Here is a 20,579-nt window from a genome sequence, read left to right on the forward strand (position 1 = left end):
GGGCAGCTGGCGGTCCCCGGGGAGCCCCGCTGGGCCGGCTCCGCTCCGCCTCCGCGCGCCGGGCGGCTGGGGCAAGCCGGCGCCGACTTTGGGAGTTCCTGTCTCCCTTGTATGGAGGGCTGCTCCGGCCCGTCTCCGCCCGACTGCTCTGACGCCCAGCCCTCCCGCTGCCCACCCCCCGCCGCCCCCCCCCGACTTGCCCCGAGAAGCCAGACGGAGCCTTTCTCTCTCTCTCTGCCACAAGTCTCTCCGCCTGCCATTCCCCCATTCCTGCAGCCACCCCCCCCCTCCCCCGTGCCGTCACCCCTTCTCCGCCCCCGCCTCCGCCCCCGCCTTCTCCACGGCAATCGCGGGAATAAATCAAGGAGGAAACCGAGAGGGAGCGAGAGCGCGAGCGCCGGCGGGCTTGCCCAGGTCTGTTTCCAAAGTCGCCCTTGATGGCGGCGGCGGCGAGGCAGCCGCGGCGCAGAGCAGCCGACGCGCGCTAGTGGGTCCGCCCGCCGCCGCCCCTTCCCCCGCGCCGGGCTTCGCCCCTGCAGCCCCCCGGCGCGAGCCCGCGTCCGGGTCCCGGCCCTGGGCGCGCCGGCCCTCAGACGCCCGCGGTCTGGGCTGACCGTGCTCCTTCTCCTCCCGTGGTTTCCAGCACCGGTCCTTCCCCAGGCTGGGAAGGGAGGCGAGATTGATCTTCGATAGCGAAGATGGCTGCTGGCTGCCTGCTGGCCTTGACTCTGACACTTTTCCAATCTTTGCTGATCGGCCCCTCATCTGAGGAGCCGTTTCCTTCGGCCGTCACGTAAGTGCCCGGGCAGGGCGGGGAGTGCGGGCCGAGGGGTGCAGCGGAAGCCCGGCGTGGGCTCCATTCCCGAGTTGAGGGGCTTCTCTGCCCGTGGGGGTGGGCAGTGAGCCGGACTTGGTTCTGGAGAGGCCGAGCGGGAGGTGCGCGCTGCTCGCCGCCGGAATGCGCACCGAGCCCGCGTCTTGGGAGCCTCGGCGGGGCCGGGCTGTCCTGGGGAACGTCCGCCAACGACTCGCGGCGCCTCAGCCCATCTCTAAAAGGATTCCTTGGACTTAAAAGAGTTTAGGTGTACTGTGGGAAAAGTTTCCAGCCAGATACCCGCTCTCATCAAACCCAGTCCTATAAAAAGTTGTGTTTGGGTTGGGTATTTTGCACATAGGTAATTGCAGGCTGGCCAGGGTAGCGTGGACTTTTCCCGCACTTTCCCCGCACTTGGCCTCTGGGATGCTCACTAATTGCTGTGGTATCCAAACTCGTTTGGATCCCAAATTACTGGGCGCGCTCGACAGCCTTCCTGATGAGAGGAGTGCTCGCTTCACGCGGTAGAGGTGCTGTCCACCCCAGGGACTCGCAGGTACCGGGACCGTGCCACCCAACCTCCCTCACCCTCTATTTGAAACATTTAAGTGCCGTAGGACAAGCGGTTCCTGTTCTTAGAATGAATAGAACCTATTCTTTGGGGGAGGGACTGAGTGTTTCCAGTCTCCTGCAATTTTCTCTTATTTATACCATTTCTAAAATAGCTTAAAAAAACCTCGCTGCTGTTCTGGAAATAGAGTGTTTGAAGGTAGCTGTATAGTTACAGGGCAGGAAGGGAATGAAAAATAATAATTCTCTTTTAGGCTGGAAAAAAGACAAAGTCAGTGGCACATATAAATATACACATATTTTTAAATGCGCGGAATAGCCTATCAGGCATTCTGGGAAAGCATTTTTTTTTTGGTTCTTGAAGATACTTTAAAGCCTCTAAGAGTAGGTAATCGGAAGTGGATGAGTCACTTTAATGAATTTTACATAACAAAAACAAAGCCCAAGGTAGCCTTCCCGGTATTTTTGCTATTGGGAATTATTTGCTGTCCTTTGTTGGCCAAGTGCTGGATACTGGAGTTTGTGGTGGATACTAACCGTGAATCTTTACCAGTTGAAATCCTGCAGCTATTATTTAAGGTTCAGCTTAAAGTATTTATTACATTAGGTGTCAGTGCAAGAATCTGAAGGATGCACGTTCTAACCCGGCTAAGGGGAATGTCTAATATTTTTGTCATTGATTTACAGTCATGTACATTTTAGATAATCTTCCGTAAAAATGAGTGCAGATCCTTTTTGTTATGAAGCACGAGGCTAAATGCCATCTGTAGATCTTCCTGTAATTGGCAGGATGTTCCAAGCGGATATTTTGAAACATGAAAAGAGTAAGAATTACACCGAAGATGCTTCAAAATTATTCACTCTTATTAAGAAATTACACTTCTATATATTTGTTTCTTTAGTCTCTTTGTAGCTTGGCCTGTAAAGCTGGAACTCAAGTGAGTCGCTTGCATTTTGTGTCAAAGAAGTGGCGCTTTAAAGCAGTCAGTGTGTTCAGTTTACACATTTTTAAAGTGTTATTTTTAACTGACAATTTACCAATATTTCTCTCATTTGGAGGGAATGCTTCATCACACCATTGGGGAAAACTATGACTTTTTAAGGTACTACAAAATACAACCTTTTATTCCTGAACAGACCATGCTAAAATATTAATGAAAGAATCCTTGTTGTAAGAAGGACATGTGCAATAAATGTTTTCCTAAAATTAAAATAGCTCAATTTTCATGGTCAGAAATTCACTAAAGACAAGAAAGAAAATAAATAGTGGGCAAAAATAGGCCTTAGGAAGCCACAGTTTCTTTTCTTTGAAAAGATTTGAAATTTATTTTTTAACAATGAAAATTTAAGATATTTTCAAATAATATGAAACACTAATTATTTTGTAAAAAAGAGCTTAATAAAAGATTTTGTAGAGCTAAGTCAGTCTCTTTTAGGAAATATTGACAATGTTTTTGTAAGGCTTATGCATCTTTATTTTTTTGAAAAGTTAGTAACCTGAGGAAAGGAGAAATGAGAGTTGACATTTGTACTTCATGTTGTATTTCTGAGTAAACTTTATGAAATTAAAAAAAATACAGCACTAATTTTATTAAGATGTGGTGCTGTTTACTTTTCTTGCAAGAAAAGAGTTGATGCAGAGAATTTATCAGGATAAATTTCAAATCTTTGGGAAAAATTCCAAGTTCATTAAAAACTCAGTACAAAGATTATAGTGTCACTAAAGGCAAATTATTGTGCTTCTGTATATACATTTCTCTGGAAATCATTAGTAAATTCTTTTGGTTTTTTGATCATTTTATTTTTTCCAGAAAAAGTAATATAAGAAGTTTTTATCATCAGAAGAGGAAGAATATGCCATCAACACAGTATAAAATTCATTATGCACTCATGGGAGTGGGATCTGAATTAGAATTAGTAATACGAAGGTTTTTGTTTTTTAGAATGTTTACAATAATATTAAGGGGTTAAGTATTATTGTAATAAAACATAAATACCATTCTAAATATTTTCTTTAATTTTCTCTGGTTTAACATACATTCTCATGTAGCATATTCTGAATTAAAATAGTAGTTAAACTGTTCTAAGAGATAACACTAAAAAAACTGGGTTTTTTTTTTCGAAGGAAGGAATTTTGATACTATTCTTTTGCTAGGTTAGGTTTTTCTTTTGGCAGTGATTGTTTCAATAAGGTGTGAAACGTAAATATGCCATCTGGTAGCAGCCACCTAGTGCATATTGGTTTGTATATGAGTGGAAAGTACATCATTTTCATGTTATAGTATGCACATGTTATATTGATAGTTTAAAATGTAGTTTTCTAAAGGGAATTCTCCCTTGCTTTAGAAATAATTTTTTGGCACATATGTGAAAACACTTCTATTTTAAATCTCAGGATAATAAGTATGGTAGCCAGTATTGTAATGTTAATTTAAATCGGTCGCTCCTAATTTTAGAATCTATTTACAAATCCAGTTTTTAAAAAAAGCACATAGTTATAACTACTATTCATGTTAAACTTTTATCTCAGTCGTATCAAAATGCCAATCAGTCCAGAATAATTGGCTGTGAGCCCTTTGGTATATGGGAATTTTAATATGTTTAAACTATATAATGGGATAAATATATTAGTAAGAATTACTGGTATCTGTAGGAAATAAGCATAAAATCTCATAAAAGAATAGTACTTTGGGGTTTGACTGCTTAGGATATAAATATTTTTCTATTATTAGACAAATTTACATGTAAAGTCTACAGAAAATAAATTCTGTGTCATAACTTTGGAATGGATATCTTTTTCATATGTTAGAAGTGATATAATTATTCTCATTCACATACAACATAGAGAAGGAAATGTGCCTTATGATAAAATATGAGATACAGTATTAAATGTGAAATAATACCTAAAAACAATGAACATTAATAAATCCTTTTCTCAGATCTTTGATTAGTTTTCATCAGCTTAACCAGATGACAACATTTATTGTTCCACAGGTGTACATTTAAAATATGCAACAGTAGATATATTCTTCCAGACAAGTAATAACATGATATTAAATTTAGTAATGTTTATACATGGTTATATGGGTAGTTGTTTGGATAGGCATTTGAATGAGCATTAGGCAGACTGAAATGGATACAGTCTAAAAAAACATTTTTGGGAAGGTACAAGAATCTAAGCTTATTATGGTTTATAAAAGGAAATAAAATGTGCCTTTTTTATTTTCCTATGGCTTTCACCAATTTAATTTTAATTTAATAAATACATATAAAATCAGATTCTATCGCAAGTTGTTCATTTTGAAAATAGGTAAAAACTTTACCACTCTCTTTCTTCAAAGAGACCTTGCTTTGTAGACGCCTTTCCAATACTTCTCCAACATTGATAAAAATAACATAAAATCCTCTTCCTTCTAGGGTTTACACGTGGTGATGTTTTGCAGAAACATAAATAACACGTGGAAATTATGTATTCAAATTGACTGATTACATTTAGAAGTATATAGTCATAAGAAATGACAATGCATTTAGGAATTTAAAAAATAATACCAAAACACATGCCCATAACAAACTGTATTATTTAAATTAATGTGTTCTCTGGAGTATTTCTATATTCAACACATGCACAGAAATTTCTGTTCTTCTTATTTTTCAATACAGATGCAAATATTCAAGAAAGTAATCTGTTCTTCTGAATTCACATCTTGTACCTAATATGTGTCGTCAAACTACTTATAACCTAGAAAGTAGGGATTTAAATGGTTAAAGTGAAATATTTTAGGCATATTGTCCAGTTTGTTGATTTCTTTCAGTGTCTTCCATGTGTGGACATAATCAACTCTGACACGAGCATACTTAGATAGAAGTTTGGAAAAAAAAATCAGAATTTGTTTCAGTATTTCTGAAGAGTAACATTTTATTGTTATTAAAGTGACAGCCTTCCATCATTTGTAATAAAAGAGATGTCTATCCAAGTACTTCAAAAAGCATGTAAGCTGCTTACCATGGGGAATGACCTCTGTTCTGTTACATTTATTGCACACTTACCTAAGGCATATGGTATGTATCAGGCACTGTGTCACACTGTGTGAGCGAGTCTTTCTTTTCCTGGACTATTTATGCATAGTACCACAACTGTTCCCTGAGCTTTCATATGGTTGCTTTCCAATAAACTTGGAACTGCACCGAGATAGTCAACCATGTAGCTTACACATGGTTCATGTTTTCTTCTGTGTGCACAAAACCTGGAAATTATTGTGTCATATTGTTTACAGAGTTTAAGGAAAAATAGTGATTGACTTCAGTGTTAATTGAGATGAAATTGGTAGCACTTTGTGAAAAATATTGTACTTACCACCTTTTCCTTGAGGGTCCAAAATATGTTAACATTGCATCATTATATAATTTGTCTAGTTTACCTTACTGTAGTATTCTATTTAATAGATAATATTTTATGTGTCTGTGTCTTTCTCTCTGTATATATATGTGTACACACACGTATTTATTTTTAAACTTCTTCAGGTGTTTTGCTAGGGTAGAAGAACCTGAGTAAGGTAAGGTTGTTAACAAAGGTGCATGCTGAAAGCTCTCTGCCAATCCACAACTGTTTATGGGGAGTAAATCTCATTCAGAATATTTTTATAACACCAGCATTTAAGAATAATTTTTTTAAGAGAATCAGATGAGCTATTGAAACTGTTCGGGTCCTGTTGGACAAGTTATTAACATAATTGATGAGTAACAACAGAAACGTGGTTCTAAAGATAGGCTTGCAGTCTGTTAAGCAAAACAAATATGAGGAAGGGACTATTGTACTTGAAGTGTTGGGCTCTTATTAAAAGGCCTTTGCATACTAAGCAATTTTATTTCTGCCATTTAATTATGGGATACTTTGAAATTTTTAAGAATTAAACATTTGACGCACCGTGTTTTAGGATTCAGGGATAGAACTTGCACAGGTTTTAAAATTTTGTTTGTAAAACCTGAACTTTTAGGTTTTTCTTATAGGCTTTATCTTATTTGTGGTAGTTCAATTCCACTGCTCCTTTAAAATTTGCCATTTATATAGATTCTAACAAGATTATAAACAAGGAAAAGATTGACATTGTGGCCTCAACAAACTGGCACACTTTTATAGTTAATTTCAATAATACAGAATCAGGCTGTTATATATGAAGCAATATTTAAAGTTCTCTTTGAATATGAATGTGGGATATTTCTGGCTAAATGTTATTTTAACATTTGCTTCTGCTGGTTTTTTCTTTTTTTTTAACCATATGCTTCTGCTGGATTAAAAAAATTCAGATACATTTTAAATTCTATATCATAAATGGAAGAACAACTTAAACTAGAAATGATGGCAGTGGAAAATAATGGTGTTGCCCATTTAAAATGATTCAGATTTGGGGATAATCCTACTGTTTATCTGAAGTTCTTGAGTAATTAAAAATTTATTACAGTAGTCTCCTGGCAAATTTTGAAAAATAATTCCTGAATTCTTTTATTCAAATAATTAATTACTAATTCTTCTCTTTCTTTTTCTTACACACACACACACACACACACACAGACACAGACACAATTACTATTCGTCATAGTTTATTATTATTTGTACATAATATCATGTCAAATGGAGAAAAAGTTTTGGTTTGTTTTCCATCAGGTTACCTGTGACCAGACCTCAATTTTGGGTCCTGTGCACTTGAATCTTCACTCACTGTGTCGGGGATCTGTTACTACTAGATTTTTCTCTCTATAGGGAAATTGTTGCGGGATTTTGATGCATAGATAAATCTGTAATACATTATCAACACTTTCACCAAAATTGTTAAACGGCCTAGACTGTTGTTCCTTTGACATTTGCCCACATACTGTGGGGATAATTGGGGAAAGAGTGAAGCGAGCTGTTGAGGTTGTCCTGTCAGGCTATATAAAGGGATGGTTAGACATTAATGATGTTTCATTTTGAGGATCAGAGGAGGAATGGCTCAGTAAAATAAATGAGCTTATGCACACTGGGAAAATCTGTTTTAAAAAAATAATCAAGAGGTGGTGTGGTGGTGGGACTTCCCTGGTGGCGCAGTGGTTAAGAATCCACCTGGCAGTGCAGGGGACACGGGTTCGAGCCCTGGTCGGGGAAGATCCCACATGCTGCGGAGCAACTAAGCCCGTGCACCACAGCTACTGAGCCTGCGCTCTAGAGCCCAAGTGCCACAGCTACTGAAGCCCGCACGCCTAGAGCTCGTGCTCTGCAACAAGAGAAGCCACCGCAATGACGAGCCTGCACACCGCAACAAAGACCCAACGTAGCCAAAAATAAACAAATAAATTTATTAAAAAAAAAAAAGAGGCGTTATGGTGGAGATGCTGTGAGGAATGATGCGTGTGTAAGTGGAGCAGAGGAGCCCTCAGATTTGCGAGGTGCAAAGTTACATTAAAGATGCTAAAGGTTGGCAGTTAGTTATTTTATTTTGTTTTGCTTTACTTTATTTTCTTCTTTTTTCCCATTTTCCATGTGAGCTCGATCATCCTGGAAATATTGTTTACTGCACATTGTTTTTAGAGACCTAAATATTCATATATGGAAATTCACCTTAGAAACCAAAGACAGTAAAATGGTCTAGAGCTCAAAAAATAGAAACAAGCGTTCTTATTTTTTATATAACTCTGGGAAAATGGTTCATTGGATAAGAAATATTAGTACCTGGTAAAATGGTTCATTAGATAAGAAATATTAGTATAACACTTTATTAAAACCTTAAATGCTAATAATCAAGAAAGAAATTCCATTAGTAAATTCCATCCCTTAGATTATAAGAAATGAAATAGCTTGCAGGTTCTAGGCTTCTAGGTAGTACACTGAAGACTATTTAGACCTCTAAGTACATAGTACGTCTTACTTTTTAAAAATAGTTTTGATTTATGCTCTTTTAATGTCTCCTGTTTCAAAGATTTTTAGCATCAAATGTAATTTAATTCAATGATTAATGCAATTACTATTATTCAGAGCAAATTATGTAGTGCACTGAACTACATGCTGAGAATCCACATTGAGGAAGAGAGTCCCCAAGGAAGACATTCCCAACTCCAGGCTGATTGTGAAGCAGTGGAATCTGACAAAGCGTGATCAAGAAAAAGCACATAACATGGTGAAGAAATACGCCCGGGCTGTTTCATGTCAGGCATAGGACTCCTGGGTGGGAAGAGATGTTGATGGGACCGAATCGTGAGTCTGAGTCTAGGTGATACAATTTTTGCATCAGAACTCTCTTCCTACGTGACCCAAAGGGGAGTCGGGCATTGTTCACAGCACACAGACATTTGTGGTAGCCCAGCTCTGGGTACTCAAATTTGGCTTTCATCCTAAGACTTTTATTTAATTAAAAATAAAATTAATAGGTTTTGAATCATAGTATGTAGAAAATGGATTAAAGAGACAATATTCTAAGCAGGGACAATGGGAGCAGTTAGTAGACTCTTGCAGCATCCCAGAGTGAGAGATGCCCATTGTCTAAAGAGAATAGTGGCAGTGGGAAAGCAAAGCAGGGATGAAACATATTGTAGAGGTAAATATTCAGGTGCTATTGGTTATGGGATTGGGGGAATCAGGAAGAGAGCAGTGTTGGAGATGGCTCCAGGCTCTTTAACAGGTAGATCATGTTATACTGAACTTCCTAGACTAGACACAGAGGAGTAATAGCAAGTTGGTGGTGGGGTGAAAGTAACATGCTCGCTGTTGGACATTTTGAGTTTGTGGTGTCCCTATAGATGACTATTGGGCCATTGGAAATATGTATCTGAAGCAGATTTGGAGGCGAATTGAGTAACTTTGAAGCCAGAAAATGGGTCCATTCATTCATTTAGCGAATATCTATTTGGTATCTATTATGATAGGCACTGTGAGTTTCAAAAGAAGAGTCTTGATCCTTCATATTGCAGAGAGATTTGGATAAGATGAGCCCTTTTAGGAGATCACCAGGTCGTTGCTGATGTGACAGCAGTTTCAGTAGAATGTTTTGGATGCAAGCACGGTTTCCTTGCCTTGAAGAGTTGGTAGCAGGTGAGAATATGAAGGCAGCAAGTGCAGATTGTTCTTTAAAGGAACTTGACAATGTGAGGAAAGGGAGAGAGTAGCAAGTTCAGAGGAAGATAGTGTAAGGGATTTGGCGTTCTTTTGTTTTGCTTAGAGAATAGGAGTTATAATAGGCCATTTGGGATCGCAGGTAGTAGAAAACCATAGGACTGTCTTGAACCAAAAAGTGAAATATTTTTCAGTGATAGTTGGAGCTGGATGGTCGGTCATGGGAGTCAAGGTGAAGGATGTGCCAACACTTACAGAAAGGGGTGGAGCTTTTATTAGGATCGTCTCTTGCTCTAGCCTCTGGTTTTCTTTGTTTGACTCCTTATTCTTCTCTGTCCTCGCAAACGGACTTTATCTGCTTCCTGACCCTCATGTTGTTGAATGCCTGTGAGGGTTTACATTTTCCCTGTTGAAGCTTTCAAACAGTTTGAGACCAGAATCCTAGTCCAAAACACAGCCTCCTAAAGAAAGATATGTTGGTAATTTGAATATGGACCAGATGACCATCTGTAGCTCATTCATTTGAGACCAGGAGTTGGGATTTGGAAAAAGGATTTTGGTTGCCTAAGCTTGGGTCACTTCTCATACCCTGGTCCAATCTCATTAAAGAGGTATTGCACTGCAACAGGCCAGTTGCTAGTACCATGGATAGAGGAAGAAGCAATTCTTAGAAAAAGGTTCCTGGGGGGCAGGGGAGGTTGTAGAGGCAACTAAATAACTGTTAACAGAGGGGAGATTTGAGCATATCAGAGAGAGAAGCCCAAATGGCAGAGAGATGAAAGGGATGAAAGAGGCCATGATTGATGGGTGAACCGAGGCAGCTGAGGAAGGGATCAAGACGAAAAACAGTGTCTTACAAAGTAACTTTTGAAATATGAAACAGCCTTGAGCATTAAAGCAGATGGTTGGAATATAGGATAGATACACTTTTAATTTACTGGGAGATGTTTTTGGAGGAATGTTCCAAGTTATATATTCCATGCTCAAGAAGGAATGGCATGATTCAGAAATGTAATAAATGCACATTAGTAATGTTCACATTTTGAGATGTACAGACCAGAGTTTTTCTTTATTTGGTAGGAAGTAACAAGACTCTAGTACCTCACTGTATTTCCTTTGGACACAGCAATGTTTGGTTCTCTTTTGTCTTTATTTCTCTTTTCTTTCCTTTTTTTAAATAGAGATTGTCATCTTGAAGACCCATGTAGTTTTGCAAAATGTCATTAGATTTAATAAGTGTATGTGCTGATGATAGAAAGATGTTACAGGAGTATCAAGCAAAAGAAAACAAAAAAAGAACAAATAGTTCTTGATTTTGGCAATTTAGCCTGAATCACTTATTAATTTTTTGGCAGATAGGGGTGACTTGTGGCCCTACTTTGTCCGTGCTTCTCCCCGCCGCCCCCCACCTGCCCAAACCCCATGTCCGTTCTTTAGCAGAGGGCAGAAATTTGAATTGAAACAGATCCTTGTAAAAAAACCCAAACAGTATAATGAATTTGATAAGACAACAAACCACTGACAAATATTCCTGCAAAGCATGTCCCTGGTCAACCCTTACAGAGGCATCTCAGGTCTCCTGAAGGTCTGAAAATCACTGGCAGCTGCCATCACAGCAGTTCCCTGAGTTTCCAAGATGACTGAATGAACAGTTAGGATTGCAAATGCCAGCGGATCTAAGAATCAGTCTTGATCTCATTGGTCCCAGTACAGTGTGGAAAAACCACCCTTGTGGTCTGTAACAAGAGTTGAGGAGAGTTAGGGTGGATATTTATTTCCATTTTGTGACTGCTCTTTTTTCTCTTCCATAGCTATTCACAGTTTGCTTGAGCTAATTTTGATGTCTCTACCCACAGAAAGTCTGGACGCTAATAATTACAGCTATCTTTCAATTATTGTTACATTGCTTTCTAACATATTTGAGCTCCTGAATGTGAGGCACTGTGAATTACTCTGCATGTTTTTTAATCCATCCAACCTTTAAGTCAGTCCCTTAAGATAAGTATTATCCCTGTTTTATAGATGAGGAAGGTAAAGTTTTGAGTATGAAGGACTTTTCTGAGTTTTTTTTAGGAAAAAATTTGACCCCAAGCAGCTTGATTCTAGACTCCTACACTTAGCTGCTGTACTTTGCTGCCCTTACATGGCAGGAGCCTGGATTTCTTTGCACCCATTATCTTACCTGCTCCAGTTGTGGCTGGCTGCATATTCTAGCAACGCGGCCAAGAGGGTAAAGGAGTCAGTGTAAAGTAGAGCAGACTTAACACTAAGTCCAACTTCTCCATCTGCAGAACAAGGGTAATATTGACCTAATCCTGAATCACAGTATTATATCATGGGGATCAAGTGAGCGGATGCGTGGGGAATCTTGAAGGACTGTTTAATGGCCAGGCTTTATTATTTGTACCACGTGTGATTTTTCTGTCTTCAAGGGATCATGAATTGATGACTAAGGGTTAGTGAGCTAGATTACTGTGCTAACATATCATTTGGTCTGTTGTTTTCTTTCAGAAAAAGCTGAAATGAATGGGAAAAGGGATGCTTATTAGCAGGCCTTAAAAATGTTTCTTCTTAAAAAGTTGTGTAGCCTTTAATCATAAAGAGGAAATGAAAAGAGATGCAGTGGACTAGAGTGAGTGAAGTGTTCTGTCTCTAGGTTCAGGACGCAACCTATATCTTAAAAGGGACCACGAAGAAAACAGGACCACAAAGGATTCGATGTGCTTCGTCTTGACATTTCAGCCAGCACCTGTTGTATGAGGTCTGTGCCACAGGAGATTGAGTCTATTTTTAAAAGTCATAACTTTGCCACTGATAACCTCTCATTGTCAAAGATGGAAGTTTTCAGCTTCAAGACAGAATATTTGAAAGTGAATAAAGTAAGCTATCCATGATGTTTATAAAAATGATTTCAGACAACCCTGCAAATTGAGCGAGCACAGAATAGTAAAATTGAGACCAGTTGCATTTTTAGTAACGAACACAGAAGTCAGAAAAAAAACTGCCAAGAGCATACTGAAAAAGGCCAATTTTCGTTTGACTCATCCAATTGATGATTAGTTACACTCATTGAACCCCACTCCTTCACTTTATAATATAAATGGAGTTTAGCCTTTCACAAACACTGTTCTCTTATTGGTAGAAATAAAACGGTTAAATGAAATTTCTGCTGCACATTTTTAATTGATTCATGGAGGGAAGAGATGTTTTAGATGAAACTTTACATTAATACCAATGATTAATGAGTACAACTTGATGATAACCATTGAAGCAGCAAGTTTTCAAGTGCCAGGAACCTGCCTTTTTATGGCAGTCATTTTGACATTTGTCACAGAAAGGAATGTAAAATTCTTATGACGTCTGTCACTTTAAAAATACCAACCCTTCTTTGCCATAACATTTCATTAGAATTGACTTAAACTTGCATCTGTGAAAATGTTAGGAGAGACAAACAAATGGGCCATGTGAAGCCTCAGGAGGATGGGCACAATGGGGTGTGTGCAGATTGCTCTAAATTAAACATGTAGAATGCTTGGTTGTCTCTCAAAACACCTGATTTTCCTGTCGATATAAATGTAGAAAACCGAATTAATTTTCATGAGGTGAAATTTTATTGTGCATGTGTAGCTCAGTTCCCAGGGGGTTTGATACATGGTATTAAGGTCGGCTGGTGAGTAATTGTTTAAAATTTATATTAATACTCGACGGTGATAAATAAACATAGGGGAATGGCAACTCATCACAGTGCAAACCATGCCTGATAATTAGATGAGGTCATTCATCTCCTTAAATTATCAGAGGTGACACAACCTGTCTGTGTGGTGTCTAAAAGCCAGCTGAGTCCCTGGGTGTAAATGACCGTGACAGAGGGGCAGTTTGAGGGTTGCAAGCTTTGGATTTGGTCCTACCCCTTCTGTTGTTTTCCGTAAGTGAAGTAGATTTGCCCCTGAGAGTCTGCTTTTATAATATACACAGGGATCTAAAACCTGAGTTTAATAGGCTGCTCAGTATTTGTTTTTCAATTTTATTTTTATGTTTCTGTACCCCTGCCTTAATTACAAGCGAACACATTATTTATATATATATATAACTGTATAACTATAACTAAATATATGTGTGTGTATGTATATATATACACATATACACAGACACGTAATGTATGAATATTAGATGTTGGTTCCATGCTGAGTATCAGTGAAGCTGCGTTCCTGCAGGTGACTATCGAGTACTTCTAAATTCTAAAAAGGGACTGTTTATGGTGTGGTTGCAGCCTTTCCAAGTTTTGTCATCTGAACCACAGAACACAGATAATGGTTTGAGTGACGATTTTTTCAGTTCTCTGAAAAACGGTTCATGGCTAGTACCATTCTAGAGGCATAGAGGTGAACTTAATAATGGATGGTTTTGAACATTAGGGCTTAATTCCCTCTTGGAATTTGCCTGGTTGGTTAATAATGTGGGTTCAAAGCTCAGTTCTACCATTTATTAGCTGGGTAACTTGAACAAGTTAACTCTTTCATTGCTAAAACTTCATCAGGTGGTTGTGAGAATTAAGAATGTTAATTCATATGAAGCACGGCACATAGAAAGTACTGGATAAATATAATTTGATTAGAAGCAGGAGAATTTGGTGGAGTCAGGTGACTTGAGTTCCGGTTTGCCTCCACCACTAACTAGGTGTGGGACCTACCTAGGTAACATCTTGTGAGGAACAGTTCCTGGCTTTGGCACCTTCTATAATTGCTCACCGCCCAACTGTTTCCTAACAACTAGGTCTTAGTTGTCACGTGTCTGTTGAACATAAACGAGATGTTTCTTGGTACCCGAGTACTCCACTGCCTTTGAGGATGCCTCTGAAAAGGTCCCACCCCCAGCCTTCACATTTTAGTCTTCTCTCTCACAATCTTTCTGAGAGCAAAAGTGCTAAAGTTTGATGTTTTTCTACCTTTTTAATACTCTGTGCTCTCCCCAATTGTACTCAAGCATGGTATGGTACCAGACTCCTTTCTTTGTCTGTTTGAAGGGCCCGTTAAGAAATATATAAGGAAGTCAGTGACCTTGCATTCTTGTGTGCAGAGAAATAATGTTAGTGGCCTGTTGTCATGTGAGATCTTGATTCTGTGAAATAGGCCCTAGATGTTCTCATCTGACAGTATGGTTCTAGTACTTGTTGCAAACTGTCTGAAAATGGTAACTTTTAAATATCAGCAATAATAGTGATACTTGTGTAACATAGAATGGTGCTTTCTTTTTCTTTTAAGATGAGCAAAAAACACATAATCCTGTCTTACCCAAGGAATAAATGAATATTATGAAGTGTTTTTAGAAGAGTATAAATCAATTATATTGTACCGTTTAAAATACTTTTTCAAGGAGAATTAATATTAGGGCTCATTATGCATCTTTTTTTAAAATTTATTTTATTTATTTATTGTTGGCTGCATTGGGTCTTTTTTGCTGTGTGTGGGCTTTCTCTAGTTGCAGCAGGCGGGGGCTACTCTTCATTGTGGTGCTCTGGCTTCTCGTTGCGGTGGCTTCTATTGTTGCGGAGCTCAGGCTCTAGGTGCGCGGGCTTCAGTAGTTGTGGCACACAGGCTCAGTAGTTGTGGCTCATGGGCTCTAGAGCGCAGGCTCAGTAGCTGTGGTGCACGGGCTTAGTTGCTCCACAGCATGTGGGATCTTCCCGGACCAGGGCTTGAACCCGTGACCCCTGCATTGGCAGGCAGATTCTTAACCACTGCGCCACCAGGGAAGCCCTCATTATGCATCTTAAAGTTTGGAAGAGGTGTGTGTGCAGAATCACATTAAGTATGGCCTTTCCTTCTGCCCACTTAATTAGCTTTCCTCCTAGTAAGGTAATTCCTAAATGAGAGAAGTTAGAGAAACAGCTAAATCCTTAAGATTTATGCAAAAAAGATGTGGATCAGACTAAACGAAAGAGATTGAAGACTGACCGTGATCACTGGTTTAAAGTACAGTGAACGAAACAAATCAGACAGAATCTTCATAAGTGCATCTTTTATGAAGACTGAGAGAGAAAATGAATTTAGAATTCAGTAATCTAGACTCACTTATTTATTTTAGTTTGGTGTTTTCTACACTGTGTAATGTATTGCCACAAACTCAGTTGTTACAAACAATGGACATTTCTTTTCTCACAGTTTCCACAGTCTGATCCACATCTTTTTTGCATAAATCTTAAGGATTTAGCTGTTTCCACAGAGTCCAGCCAGGGCTTCACTGGTTCCTTTCCTCAAAGTCTCATAAGGTTGCAGTGAGGTGTTGACTGGCCTGTGTTCCTCTCCAGGGCTACTTTTCTGCTCCTCTTTCAAGCTTTGGTGGTTGTGGACACTTACTTGTGGTTGTAGGACTACCTCCCCTTTCCTGTTTGTTCTCAGCTCCTAAAGGCCCCTCACTCCCTTCCCACATGGCCCTCTCAAAGGTCTTCTCACAACATGGCAGTTTACTCTTTCAAGGCCAGCGGGAAGATCTCTCTTTTCAGAAAGGGGGCCCAGTTCCTCTTTTAAGGACCTTCAGTTAGTTAAGTTAGACCATCTGTGATCATCTTTCTTTTGATTAACTCAGAATCAAGTGATTTGGGATCTTACTTACATCTACAGAATCGCTTCACCTTAGTCGTATAACAGAACAGTCATGGGAGTGACAACTCTTCCTGACCCCAGGTCCCACCCCCCCTCCAGTAGAGTAGATGATGCATGAGCCATCTTAGAATTCTTCCTTCTTGGGTTTTATTATTAGACAACCATCCTAAAGACACCAAAAACTAGAAAATGGGAATACTCACTCCTTTTGACTTTAGATGTTCACAAATTTTGGAGATTCTTGGAAGCAGTCAGATGACTATCTTTCTTTTTGCCTCAGGCAAAGTGTGATTTGCCACATTGGTGCCAATCCATCCCGTCAGGAGTCAGGAAAGTAAATCCCAAAAGTTCATTAACTACTTATTACTAGTGTTGTCATAATTAGTGAGCTGAACGTTCCCGCCCTACAAAGAAAAGAATTCTCTGTGGTATGGTTTAAGCCAGTTTACGCAATTGTTCTTAATAAATATATAGAAAAATTGTCAGACAGTTCTTTTGAAATGTAAAGGATTAAGTTAACTCTAAATTAAGGTGTATACTTCGTGAAATCTTGGGTCTCTCCTTAAATTGTGTACATTTCCCTGCCTGTATAAACTAGTGATTCTGTAAAATCCTAACCAGCATCTGTTTTTGCTTATATGTATCTTTCTGGACTGGTCATGTTCTCTAGCTAATGCCCCAGTTATAAAGTATTAATGCAGGAATGTTCATATGTAACTGAAAGCATCCAAATGTGATTTCTCCTCTTCACTGACTGGATTTTGGTGAATAGTTATGATATGACTTCTGCTTTTCAAAGCAGGTGCTTTGAAAGATGCTTCTTCACAATACCTAAGTACTGGGTACTCAGTAAGTTTACCTAAAAAAGGCCCCTCTTTTCTTGCATACAGGTGCTCCCTTGCTCTGTACTATGCATACCTAGTCATTTCATTTTGGAAGTACAGCTGATTGTCTGATTTGTTCAGGATTTATCTTGTTATACCTCTAGCACTAATTAATTTGCTAACACCAGGGGATTCTGGCCAGAGTAATTGTCTATCTAATTCAGTGCTTTTCACACTAACTGTCCTAAAGGAACAGAGTTTACTTTTTGTAAATTTCACATTCATTGCAAATGTATATTTTTGTAGAATACTACAATGAAAATCAGTTAGTAGAAAAATGAAATTAAAAAAGATATGAACCTTTGTTTTTAAATAATTAGATTCAATAGTCATAACATTACTTCTTCAAACTGTTATAATGTGTCTAAACACCCTCCATTTCTGTGCTTTCCTTGAGCTAGATTTGCAGAGCATAATCTGAGTATCTCTAGTTTAATTGATTTGGCTGTTTAAGGTAACTAAATGACTGTTTTCAGTTTAAAGTGGCATGTAAAAAAACCTAAAATTGAAGATTTTCACATTGAATGATTTTTTTAAATGATGTGTCCCACTTTAATGCTTGCCTTTTATTTTGGCTATTAGATAGCTATGACTTTTTTCATCAAAGTAATCATAATAATTTGGCTCGAAAGGAGCTGCCGATTTCACATCATTAAATGCTGTAGTTCCTTACTGGAATTTTATGTTCTTCACAAGCAAATTTATTTGACTTTTAATGTACTCTCTTTAGAACATTTACTATTTGCAATGGGTCCAAGCATTTGCTGTCAGCAAAGCAAATATTTTGGTACTGTAATAAAGTTAAGGGCTGCATACCCTTTTTAGGACCAGTTCAATAAATCGGGACTCATGTGAAGGTAGCTATTATTCCCTTTTGATGGATTATGGGATTACTTGGATGTATTCAAGAAACAGATGGATACAAAATTTTTACTCCACAAAAATTTTATGTCCCAGTATCAAGATGAAAACACCATAAAACATTCCTGGGGCAGGTTGAGGTTTTTGTTTTTGTTTTTTAAAAAATTATCTGTATAAGACGTACTTGGTCTACGAGGCTGAGGCTTTGTAAAGATCTCCACCTATATCTCAGATCTCAGAGTGTCTGCCAAAGTATAAAAGTATAAATTTTCTCACTGTATTGAAACACATCCGGAATCAAACATAACGATTCTTGCAAAAGGCAATTAAAAGATTTTTTCAAAGAATGGAATGTGCCATTTACCTTCGGTTCAAATGTTCACTTAGTAAGTAGTGTGAATTGCAGAACTTTTTCATTTTGTAGAGTCCACTTTCTCCTTCAGCATCTGTGCACTTTGAAGTTGAAATGTATTAAAAAAAAACTTGACTTTTTTGGACGAAGAATATTTTTATTTTCTGTTGGTTCGACGAGAGATTTTTCTGACCGTCTGTTGCCAAAGATGTTCTTAAGTTGCATGTGGGATTTTACCTAGCAAAACTGAGGCATATTAAATTATATCAATAGACTGGTACAACAAGATTATCTGCTCTTTATTTTATGCTTTTTCCATGCAGTACTTCTGAGTAGTATCTGTCTATATACACTTATTCCTGAACGATTGTCTCATGGATTTTTATAGAGTTTTTCCAGACTGTTGAGATAAACTAGTTTCCTAAAAAATCAGAATTATATGTTTTAAGAATCTCTTGAAGGGTTCTAACTCTGTTCTTTAGCGGGTCACTTAAAACAAACCAAATTAAATTAGATCTTTTTATAAAGATGCTGCATCTTCCAGCTAATAGGATGTCAGGTCAAGAACAATACCAATCTTAACAGTGCTAGACACACTCTTGCTAAACTTCTCAGAACAGCTATCCCTTTTAAGTGACTTTCAGGATAAGCGCACAAAAAAATACCTTGTTGACAAATTTTCTTCTAACTTCATGGATTGTACATAGTAAAAATTATAGCTGTTTCTGTGTCGTTTGAAGAAAGATTTCTTAAAGAAAGAGAATGTTCAGTTTAGCACATTACAAAGGCCATGATTCTAAGAAATCAGCTGAAATCTTACCAATGGAAATTATCCAACACCTTGGTACCCATTATAGTTAATTATTGCAATAAAATATTATTACATTTTATGTGCATATCATTTAAAATATCTTGGCAAGATGACCCTCATACATGAATATTTTAATGTAATTTAATATATTTGCAATTTGGCCAAAATTAGGGTGAGAATTTAGAGCCAGATGTCATTGTCTTATAAATGTCACATATGAAAATAAAGTATTATCTTTTTTGTGAACAACTTTGGTTAGGGGTTAGTTAGGCCTGTTTCTTAGAGCTACAAGGAAAAACAGGAAGGGAAAATAAGGTTAAAGACTGTATGAAGTAAAATAGAAGGTTAAAGACTGTATGAAGTAAAATAGATAACTAATGAGAGCCTACTGTTGAGCACAGGGAACCCTGCTCAGTGATCTGTGGTGACCTAAATGGGAAGGAAATCTAGAAAAGAGTGGATATATGTATACGTATAACTGATTCACTTTACACAGCAGAAACTAACACAGCATTGTAAAGCAACTATACTCCAATAAAAATAATTAAAAAAAAGATCTCAGAGAGAAAAAAAAGACTATATGAAAAAGGCAACCAAAACCTTGCTGCTTCGTGGAATTTTTTTTTTTTTTTTTTTTTTAATCTGTGAGGTTATTCTATTGACCTTAGGTGGTCCGGAAATGCAAGTCTCTGCATGGTTCTTCCTCTTCCCTGAGCATCCCCAGTTTTTAATTAGATTGCGAATTAAGGCACACCCATGCATACATGATCTGATTAAATCTGAGCCAGCCCTATCTCCAGGTGAGCATCCTAGAATTGACATGGCATCATATTTAGTGGTATTAGAGGCAGTCACCAACTGTGACTTTGTGTGCATCTCCCTCTCTTTCCCTATCCCTCTACCACTGTATTTATTCCCTTCCTGATGGAACAGGTGTACACAAGCTCTTCCTTGGTTTTATGCTCCATCCATGATTTGAGACCCCTCCCCACTTAAAAAAAAATTCAAAGGACCTCTTATTTCCCAAACCCTTAGATAAACAGAATCTTTCTAGAAATGTCATTTTAAAGAGAGTTTATTAGCACTGATAAATCCTGAATACGTAGACCATATAAATGCAAACCATAGTTTTCGAGAGGATTTTTCTGTAGTTCTGTTTAGACTTTGTGATTGCAGCTGCCAAACACTGTGTCAGAAGAAGAACATTTGGGCTTTCTTCTACTGAAAGTGTGCTCGCCAGTGTCTTGCCATAGAGTCCTGGAAAAAGTTGTGAAAGCATGATTTCTTGGGGTTTTCTATCTAACTTCAGATACTACCCCTTAGAACTCCTGATACTATTCTGAAGTCATCATTGAAGATAGTTATCAGTGGCACATAATAAAGTGGTGATAAGAAGCAGGACTTAGCCAGTATAGAACTACTCTGGATATATGTGGTATTTTATGATAATAAAGCAAGAGTGCTATTTTATTAAATTATGGATAGTGGGACACCAGTGTGGTAGATTAAGAGGGGAAGATGGTTGGATAAAAAAGACAAAGATGTTTTGAAGGACATGCACTTGAAGAAGTATAAAGGATAATTGAGTTACCATACTTCAAGAAC

General features: G+C 38.3%; 1 protein-coding gene across 4 annotated transcripts in view; it reads left to right on the forward strand.

Annotated features, from left to right (window-relative positions):
* Window positions 1–270: 270 nt before the first annotated feature.
* CACNA2D1 (calcium voltage-gated channel auxiliary subunit alpha2delta 1) overlaps window positions 271–20,579 on the forward strand; it is a 514,317-nt gene continuing 494,008 nt past the window's right edge. The window contains exons 1-2 of one of the 4 annotated variants that reach the window (XM_027123783.1): window positions 275–414; window positions 644–793. In XM_027123783.1, the coding sequence (XP_026979584.1) occupies window positions 699–793 (95 nt within the window). In that variant the 5' untranslated portion in view covers window positions 275–414; window positions 644–698. Of the gene's footprint in view, window positions 794–20,579 lie in introns of all 4 variants that reach the window. The other 3 variants (XR_003436525.1, XM_027123784.1, XM_027123782.1) reach the window with 3 other exon arrangements.

Source organism: Aethalodelphis obliquidens, unplaced genomic scaffold (genome assembly GCF_003676395.1).
Source record: "Aethalodelphis obliquidens isolate GAN/ISIS:26980383/991018 unplaced genomic scaffold, ASM367639v1 scaffold27, whole genome shotgun sequence".
Lineage (NCBI taxonomy): Eukaryota > Metazoa > Chordata > Mammalia > Artiodactyla > Delphinidae > Aethalodelphis > Aethalodelphis obliquidens.